The sequence below is a fragment of the Pongo abelii genome, chromosome X, assembly GCF_028885655.2.
Source record: "Pongo abelii isolate AG06213 chromosome X, NHGRI_mPonAbe1-v2.0_pri, whole genome shotgun sequence".
NCBI lineage: Eukaryota > Metazoa > Chordata > Mammalia > Primates > Hominidae > Pongo > Pongo abelii.
The window spans coordinates 38730621-38740971 of NC_072008.2; the positions used below are offsets into that span (position 1 = coordinate 38730621).

The following is a 10351-nucleotide window of genomic DNA, read 5'->3' on the forward strand; positions in this document are numbered from 1 at the left end:
GCACCTCAAAGGTTGCTGGGCTCTGGAAGCTCCCAGTCGTCCTTGAGCCTTCTGAAGAGATACTCCACCAGCCCGGCCTGGGGGCTGGCCAGCCTGCGGAGGTTGGTCAAGTAGTTGCCCATCTTCTTGATGAGTTTCACCTCTCGGTCTAGGAAGTGCTTTTCCAGAAAATCACAGAGATTGGGGTCTGTGTTGGCAGAACTTAGGGCATGCAGATCCAAAAAGGCCTGGTTCAGGTTCTTCTCCAGGGCCAGGGCGGCTTCCATGGCGGCCAGGCTGCCACTCCACTCATCTCGGAGCAGCTTCTGCTCATCTTGGAAGAGGCCGCAGCTGCTACGCTGGTTCTGCATCAAAAGATGCTTGGCACCCTCGCATTTCTCTTCAGCCAGCTTGCGAAAGAAGTGGCCCACGCCCTTGAGAGCCACGTCGTCGCCTTCGAAATAGAAGCTCAGAGAGAGGTAGGTGTAGGAGGCCTGCAGATGCATGTTGATCAGGCGGTCAATAGCGGCCTCCACCCCAGCGGTATACTTTTGGCGGCTCTGGGTGCTCATGGTTGGCCGGCAACCAGGAGCTAACCACAAAAGCTTGTTAGCTGGTCCCAGAAGCGAGAGGTAATTGAGCAGATAGTCACGGAAGTTGTGAATGGAGAGGCAGGGTTAGAGGGTGGGGAGAGGCAGCATGGGGAGAGGCAGAGTGGGGAAGGTGGGGGGAGGCAGGGTGGGCAGAGGCAGGATGGGGAGGGTGGGGAGAGGCGGGGTGAGGAGAGGCGGAGTGCGGAGGGTGGGGAGACGCGGGGTGGGGAGAGGCGGAGTGCGGAGGGTGGGGAGAGGGGGTGGGGACGGTGGGGCTTGGTGGGGTTGGGCGGGATCACAGGGTGCAGAATCTCTCAGCCTAGCTTTATTTTTTTTTCTTGCATGTAAGATTTATTTTGATGATATCATTCAGCCAGGACCTTGGTTTATTAGTAACATTGCACATATTCAAATTTCTTAAAGAAATTTAATTTTTTAAATAGATTAAGGGGCTACAAATGTACTTTTGTTACATGGATATATTGCATAGTGGTTAAGTCTGGGGTTTTAGGATACCCATCGCTGGACAGTGAACTTTGTTCCCAATAGGTAATTTTTCAACCCTCACCACCCTCCTTCCCCACTTTGGAGTTCCAAGTGTCTATTGTTTCCCTCTATATGTCCATGTGTATCCATTATTTAGCTTCCACTTATAAGTGAGAACATGTGGTATTTGATTTTCTGTTTCTGAGTTACTCAGGATAATTGTCTCTAGGGCCATCCATGTTGCTGGGAAAGACATGATTTCTTTTTATGTCTATGTGGTATTCCATGGTGTAGATATATCACATTTTCTTTTTCTAACCACCCATTGATGGACACTTAGGTTGATTCTGTGACTTTGCTATTGTGAATAATGCTGTGATAAACATAGGAGTGCAGGTGTTTTTTTGATATCACAATTTATTTTTCTTTGGGTAGACACCTAGTAATGGGATTGCTGGATCTTGGTAGTTCTATTTTTAGCTTTTCAGAAATCTCCAATCTGTTTTCCATAGATGTTGTACTAATTTACATTTCCACCAACAGTGTATGAGAGTTCCCTTTTCTCTGCATCCTCTCTAACATCTCTTGTTTTTCTGACTTTTTAGTAATAGCCATTCTGACTGGTGTGAGAGGGCATCTCAAAGTGGTTTAAATTTGCATTGCTCTGATGATAAGTGATGTTGAGCATTTCCATATATTTGTTGGCTGCTTGTATGTTTTTTATGGAGAAATGTCTGTTCATATTATTTGCCCACTTTTAATGGGGTTATTTGGTTTTTTTCTTGTTGAATTTTTGGAGTTCCATATACATTCTGGGTATTAGCCCTTTGTTGGAAGCATAGTTTGCAAATATATTTCTCTCATTCTGCAGGTTGCCTGTTTACTCCGCTGATTATTTTTTGCTGTGCAGAAGCATTTTAGTTTAATTAAATTCCATTTTTCTATTTTTGTTTTTGTTGCATTTGCTTTTGAGGTCTTAGTCATAAATTCTTTGACTTGGGCAATGTCCAGAAGAGTTTTTCCTAGATTTTCTTGCAGGATTTTTATAGTTTCAGGTCTTACATCTAAGTGTTTAATCCATCTTGAATTAATTTTTGTATATGGTGAGAGATATGGGTCCAGTTTCATTCTTCTATATATGGCTATCCAATTTTTCCAGCACCATGTATTGAATACAGTGTCCTTTCCCTAGTGTATATTTTTGTCGACCTGGCAAAGATCAGTTGATTGTAGGTATGTGGCTTTATTTCTGGGTTCTCGATTCCGTTTCATTGATCTATGTGTCTATTTTTGTACCAGTATCATGCTGTTTTGGTTACTATAGCTTTGTAACCTATATGATACCTATAGCTTTGTTCTTTTTGCTTGATTGCTTTGGCTGTTTGGGCTCTTTTTTTTGGTTCTACGTAAATTTTAGGATTGCTTTTTTCTAATTCTTTGAAAAATGACACTGGCAATTTGATAGGGGATACATTAAATCTGTGTATTGCTTTGGGTAGTATGGTCATTTTAGCAGTATGGATTCTTCCAATCCATGAGCACATGTTTTTCTATTTTTTGTGTTTGACTTCTATGATTTCTTTTACCAGTGTTTTGTAGTTCTCCTTGTAGCTTTTGATAATAATTTAATTCCTCTTTCTTTCCTAATTGTTAGAAAGGAGTCTTTATTTGTCATTTGGCTCATTTTTTACCATAATTCTAAGATGAGGTAAGAACATCAAAAGTACTCATAGTGAAATCCCTCTAAATCTTCATTTGTGAGTTAAAACTCCCTTGTTTTTAAATTTAGAGGCTTATACACATATTTTTTTCCTGCTCCTAATCCCTCATTGGGAGTGACCATTAGTTACAGTTTGTCCAAAGTGGTCCTGTTGTCTTGGTATAATGATTAATAGCACCCCTTTCCCTCTCAAAAGGGTCCTTGTTTGGAATATATGTTACATGGTCACCTTACCCATTGAGAAGGAAAAGAAAACCTATACTATGAATAGAGTTTGTAAAACATTGAACTTGACCATGATTTGTTTCCATTTTATTACTTAATCATACCAGTAAGAACCCTATCATAAATTTTCTATTCATCACTTTATATTTTTTATTCATTGACCTAATTATTTCTTCTAGAAAGTTCTATTGAATGGCATATGTACCAGGTGTTTTGTTAGGTACTGGTGGCTTCTTAGGGTTCAGGACCTTGCTCCATTAACTGAAACATCATGTGAATGAGTGTAAAAAATGAAAAATACAGATTTATAAATACTACCAAAATAGAAAATAATCCATATAAGTTGAATGAGTTGGCCATTTCCTGTTGGACGATGTTCTCACAGGGTGTCCTCTGGCTTTGTGAGTCCATGCTTAGTATTTTATTTTCCTAAATACCACTTGTCTGGTGCTGTTTCACAATTAGAACACTTTTGTGTGTTTTCTAACAAGAAGGCATATTCTATTCAGGGTAAACAAGATTTGAACCCCAGAGAAGAGAGTTTTGCTTTGAACTTTGGACTTCAGACTAAATAAAAATAAAAATTCATTTTTTTCCACAACTTTCAATTTCTATTTTGTCTGTTGCTGAAAACTGACATCTTAAAATTTCAAAAAGAAGCCTGGAGTCTTCCTTTACTGCTTAAGGTAAAATATGAACACATATCCTTTATCTAAATACAGGATATATTGTCATTTTTAATTTCATGGATGGTTGTAGTCCAAAAGTATTCTTATATTGCATTTGAAGTTTGCAAAAACTGTTAATATTCAGAAATAGTCACATTTTTCAATCCTGGGGGGAATTAACTGGATAAAACATGAGTGCATAGTTCTGCAGTCTTCCTGGCCTTGGTTCTAGGGCAAAAAAGAGGCTGGCAGTGTAAAGGAGGAGGAAAAACAAAAATTCAAACCCAAGAACAACCCTAGAAGGTAACTAAATAAGAGATAAATTAAACCAGGTGCAATACTCTCCAAATGACTGCAAAGAAAATGATTGTTTTCTACCTTGTACATAAACCATTAATCATCATATTGACCTTATAATAAGGAAATGCTAAGCTTAGAGAAAACTTCACCATATAAAATATTATCTGTGTTGCAGCATGTCAGGGTCATTTAATATATTTCAATTTCCTATACATTTACTTATTCCTCTTGGAAGAGAAAAATGTCTATATAAACCTTTCCAGATGAGATAGTTTTCTGCCTTGTGCAAATGTTGACAAATCTTTCCCTCATTACTTTAGAAAAAAAAGAGCCAATATCAGAGCCATACTCTGGAGGTAGTTAAGCACACAGCCATTAGAATCAGACCAAGTTAGGCTCAAAACCCAGCTTCGTCACTGCGAGTGTGAACTTAGGCAGGTAATATAACTTCTATTGGCCTCAGCTTTCTTGCTTATAAAATGGAGATGTTAATATCTCACAAGTATGCTACAAAGGTTAAGTGATAAAATGCACAAGAAAATTCTGCCAAACAAGTAGAAAGAACTCAAAAAATGGTGCTATATGATCGATCAGTTTTGGAATAAAATTGTAGAGATCCTCTCAAACCCCAGTAAGTATCAGAAGCAGATCCCAATATGTTTTAGATCCAAGTTTTCTCACTGCACACCTGTTTTGCTGAATCACCCTCTGTGGGTGGCTACACCCCTTCAAGCACAAAAGCACATAGGTACAGCTTTAAGTGTTCAAGATCAAGGCATTTAGAACACAAGCAAAGGCAGCTCCTCTTACTTCCCTTGGCTGAACAAGCATCAACAATGCCTCCTGAGACACTGATCATTGTGGAAGCAGGAGGAGCAGTGCAAAAGTGGCAGAAGTATGTTTTCTCACTTCTCCAGATCAAGATAATCATCCATTACAGAAAAAAAAAAAAAGAATGAGTGCTTATTTTGTAGGATAGGGTAAGATTCTGAAACATTACACATGAGTGGTAAAATTCACCTTCCCTTTCACTCAAATATAGACCTTGGGATGCCTTGAGAATCTTTGATCAGATTCCCCAGAAGTAGTCCCTGATGTGAGGATTCCTGTGCAAGTGATTTATTGGGAAGGTGCTCCCACAGGGAGACCAAAACAAAGTGGGGAAAGCAGGACAGAGAAAGAAGCCAATAAACAAAGCTTCAATGTCAGGAAATATCACAGCTTAGTCATGATCTCAAGGTGGAGCTCTGGGGTGCAAATCACACCTAGAGTTTATTTCAATATGAGACAAGGGAACTGGGCTTTTATATTCTTGCCCAATGGTTGTGGGCCTCCCCAGGGTGATAAAAAAAAACTCCCAGGGTACATGGGAGGTATGTACAAGTGAAGCAACTCCATTAGCCCAAGAGAAAGCCACCAAAGAAGGTCACAGGTGCTAGTAACTAGCAGAAAAGTACCCTGAAGTTGGGTGCTGAGCATATCAAACAGGGAGAAGGGAATTTGGGTAGGGCGTGTACAGTATCCAGCACCAGCTTGCTACCCTGCTTGACCTTGGAAGGTATCAGAATTCAGTGGTAATGAGGAACCCCAATCAGAACCTTTTTTTTTTTTAGCCAGGAATCTGATAGATAAGATGAAGATTGTCTTATAGGTATTAACCTATATTTATTCTTCCTTGCTACTTCCATTTACAGGGAATACAGGGGTTTTGGAACCTACATCTGTAGTCTCCTTTACCATCCCTGAAACTCCGTCACTCTCATCAGGGGTCTCATTTGTAAACATACCAGCCAAATCAGGTCCAAAGCTCTAGCTAAGAAAGCATTTGCATCTTTTATCTGACCCTCTACTCCGTTTGACAGCATTCCCCATATTGGAACCACATATTGATTTTTTAAATAGCTTCACACAAGTACTTAAAAGTCAAAATATCCCTAGCAACCGAAAAACTGACAGGCTGTGAAATGGCTGCTTAAGGACCTGTCATCCAAACTGACCTCACCTGAAAACTGATGTTACACAAACAGTAAAATGGTTTCTGTGTATTTGTCATTTTTCTAAAAGAGACTGTAAGGGGTACTGAGTTTAGTTCTGAGCTGTTCTGCTTTAGACAAGGGACCACCTTGCACCAGGCAGTTATGAAATAAGAGTTGTTTCATTTTCTTCTCCCAAAACACACACACACTCAGTCTCCTCCTCACCCCACCTGTGCCCTCCACTAAAATCACTGAGAAGCTTGTCCATAGCCCACCCTAACAGGTTTGCTTCCCCCAATCCTACCTTCCCTGTGCTTCCCACAGGTACCTCAAGCAAGCAGCACTTCTCAACTGGGGCTGATTTTGTCCCCTGGAAGACATTTGGCAATATCTGAAGATATTTTTGGTTGTCACAGCTGGGGAGAGGGTACAACTGGTATCTACTGTGTAGAGCAGCATTTTTTGCCTCTACATCAGTTTTTTAAAAATCAGTACTTAAGGGGAGACACTGTTCTGTGCACTGTCTCTCCCCCGCATCAGACAAACAAATACATCTGTATATGTATAAATGTAAATAGCATCACACAAGTACTTAGAAGTCAAAATATCCCTCGCAACCCAAACTGATGTTACACAAACAGTAAAATGGTTTATGTGTATTTGTCATTTTGTACATCTTCAGCCCCAAATGAATGTCAATAGTGCTGAGGTTGAGAAACCCTGTATATGTTGGTGTCTTAGTGTAGGTTTCATCAAAAACAGACCCTGAGACAAGGATTTGAGTGCAACTAGTTTATTTGGAAGGTGATCCCTGGAAGCACTAGTAGGGAAGAGGGGAAATGAGAGAGTGAAGGGATAAACAAAATAATAATAAAATGAGAGAGTGAAGGGGTAACACCAAGTTACCCCTATGGGGACCTAGGACTCATTCCTGCTGAGGAACTCTGGGAGATTGTATGGAACATGCCTTAGAGTTATCCCAAACAAGGCCATGGAAGCTGGAATAGTTATCTTCTAATTCCCCTCTGTCATTAGCTGAGGACTACTTCCAAAGATGTTAACTTTCTGGCACTTCTGGCCTGCCCTTGAAGAACCAAAAGCAAGCCCTGAGATAGAGAGTTGTAGGTGTTTGCAGAAGAACCTTCATGGGCATGTATGGGCATGGTGAGTGCTGAGGGGTTATGAGTACCATGCCAATAATGTCTGCTGGAGTTGGTCCTCCGAGAGAACATGTATGGGGATTTATCTTCAGTTTCTTTTTCTGAGGATGATGCCTTAGCCAAAAATAAAATTCTAATCATGCCCCCAGTAGGTGTCCTGAAGACAAGCAAGAGTGATATGTTTTGGAGGGACTTTGTTAGAACATGCAGTTAGAAAGGCCCTTAGAAACCATGTGTTCCAGCTCTATACCAATGCACAAATCCCTTGAAGAACATCCCCAACAAATAACCATCTAGTCTTTTCTTGAATGCACTGAGGTACCCAGGAACACGTTAGCTCAGGAAGCTCGCCCATGCCATTTTTAGAGAGTGTGATGTAGGGGAGTCAAACAAATGTGAATTTAAACTTGGTTCTGCCACTTAATGGCTATGCAATCTTGTGCAAGTTACTTAACTTTTTTGAATGTTACTCTCCTTATCTATAAAATACCAGCAATATTATCTACCTCTTAAGATTACTATGAAGATTAAATAAGATAATACGAGGAATTTAGCTCAACTTCTGACACATAGTAGGTGCTCAATAAATATTAGCTGTCTTCACTCCTTTTTCTTCTCCACCTTCCCAAATCTCATGTGTCAGCTCTGTACCTCATAATACTTTTGATCTTTTCATTTCGGTTCTAGTTTCCTGAAGAATAAAAAATAAGTCCAGCCCATCTTCCCACTAAACTAAGACTTCCCCCTTCTCCACGGAAACACATCTGGCTTACTCCACCATTCCTTACATGGCCTGGCTCTGTGGGCCTCTATTCTCTGGTCTCTCCCCAGAAGGTTTTGGAATCCCCTCAAGGAGATAGCTGCAATCTCATCCTGACCTGGGGCAAAATACACTTGTAGATCACGTCCATTTAATTTTGATGCACATAGATCAAAATGAGTTTTGTATGAATAGTCTTCTCTTTTAACATAAAGAAAAATCTAAAATATGGTTTAAACTTCTTATAGTCAGAAAAGAGGGCAGGAAGTGATTCTCTCTTTCTTTACCATGCTCTATTTTAACTCTTGAAAATGTTTCTTCCATGCTGTATTTGCCTCTCTCCCTCCATGATGAACAGTGCTTTCTGTTACTTTTTTCAAAGGAAAAATGTAATGTTTCATAGAAAGAAACAAGATTCATATCCTGAATAGAGATGGCCTCATATCTCAGAAGAGCTGGCCAAGTCTGTCCTTGGCAGTTGCCAAGAGGTGGGTTGGACAGATACAGCTTGAGCTGGAAACAACATCCAGCCTTGAAATTTGAAGTGGGAAATTTTGCAATGCCACTCTCTCTTTCACTGCTTGAAGCCCCCGAATGTACTTTCTGGTCATACTGAAATCTGGTTGGAAAAGGAAATCACCTGACAAGAGATTTTGCTTTTCCTTACCTATAGCATGATCCAATTTTTAAAAATATATGTGTGTGTGTATAAGTGTATATATATATAATATATATGTGTGTGTGTATATATGTATGTATATATATATATGGTGTGTGTGTGTCTGCATGTGTGTATAAAGATGTGTATACTAAAATATTAACAGTCGTCTCTATCTGTGTGTGACCAAGTGTTTACTTTCTACTTTTCTGTATTATCTGATTTTGGGGGCAATAAGCATGTATTTAACATTGCTGCAGGAAATCAGGGGAAAAAAGACCTGTTTCTATTTTCAAAGAAAAGGGGGAAACTTGCTGTCCTTTCTCAAGTAGGTCATATGATCTTTGCCCACAAAGCATTGAACAGGGCTCAGTGTTTGTCTCCTGAAGCCAGAGCTAGCTTGCTGAAAGGCATCCTTTAGCCTCATGGGCACCAAGCTTTTTTGCATGAAAAAATTAAAATTCAGGAACATGGAGGGCTTTCTCATCCATTCTTCCTCCCTTACTCCTCTGGGACTTCATTGGCAACCCTTCTACTCCCTACCAGCCACCAACAACTTGAGGTTCAGTCTGAGGACTGAGAAGAAAAGAGAATCCCTCCTGGGACTGAGTTGGCTTCTAGGACAGGAATGTTGCTTTATACTTCTTCCATATTCCCTGCTGGGTCTGGCACCATGATTGACACAAAAAATAACAGATGCTCAGAGTAATGGAACCTCAAAGGTCATCAGTGCTTAATAATTTCCTAATGAACAGATTAAATGTGGCTACTGGTCACTTTACCTGCTTAAGAGGTTTAAGCCACAGAGTCGGATGCCTCAATTCATCCAGAGACCATCCCCAGCCAGTTCCCATTCTCAATGTCAAGGAATACAAAGACATGACTGAGCATTTATGCCTCCATGAGTGGGACAGGAGAAGGGGCCATGATCCATGGTGGGACTAGCACCAACAGGTCCCTTTTACAGTATTCAGGGATGGTGATAGCTGCATGCCTGGAATTCATACAAATCTGCCCTCCCACAGTGTTCTTGCCCCTTCCTTAGGGTGTATGGACATGGCTGCAGGCCAAAACACAGCTCTGTTCACCAATTCAAGATAAGGAAATATCTATCTGGGCCTGACTTTCTATATAAGTACCAGATGGTAATGATTAAAATTAAATTAAATTAATGTTTGACAGTCCATGAAGGGCATAAATTGCATAGTGTGCTGCTTGTCCAATCTGTCATCTTGTTTCCCTCGGCTCAGGTCAACAAACAACAGCTGAAAGCTCCATCTCTGAGTCAAACAGTAGCTTATTTCTCTGCTATGGAAATGGCTGCTCAGTTTACTAAGTTGAAGGCTTCCATGCTGCCAAAATTGTGATTAAGACGCCTTAAAAGGCAGAGAATTCTATCTTTTAGCCACAATCTCCAGCAATCATCTCCCAAACACAGTAATAGCAATTACTGGTTAGAGTTCAGAAACTGGGAAATCTGAACCTGGCCTAAGAGTGAACCATTGCCAAAATCACAATGCAATTTTCAGCTCTAATGACAGCCTTCTTCATTCACATGGTTTCTAGAATGTGTAGGCAGTGCTGATGTGTTATCAAGTTGCAAAAGAATTCATGGCATCACATTTTAAAATCATCCATCTGCCAAGTACTCCCTTCCTAAAAACTTTCAGATTTAGATTTTTGCTCCTTTCTCCTGTGTTGTTCAGGAATCAGTGTCCAATATTTACTTTTTAGTACTTAAACCCCAAATAACGTTTCAACTTTTGACCTTTTACACAAGAACTTTGATGAAATTTTCAAAATGTTCAGCATAACTTCTTTGGTGG

At 40.2% G+C, this 10351-nt stretch overlaps 1 protein-coding gene across 1 annotated transcript; it reads right to left on the reverse strand.

The window, feature by feature from the left end:
• Positions 1-5: 5 nt before the first annotated feature.
• Positions 6-575, reverse strand: LOC100937278 (ferritin light chain-like). Its single transcript, XM_054544172.1, has one exon. The coding sequence runs from the start codon at positions 549-551 to the stop codon at positions 6-8; it is 546 nt and encodes a 181-aa protein (XP_054400147.1). The 5' UTR covers positions 552-575.
• Positions 576-10351: the final 9776 nt, after the last annotated feature.

What these genes read in the sequence shown, in the direction of transcription:
- LOC100937278 (XM_054544172.1), bottom strand. Translation starts at nt 551, where the DNA reads ATGAGCACCCAGAGCCGCCAAAAGTATACCGCTGGGGTGGAGGCCGCT.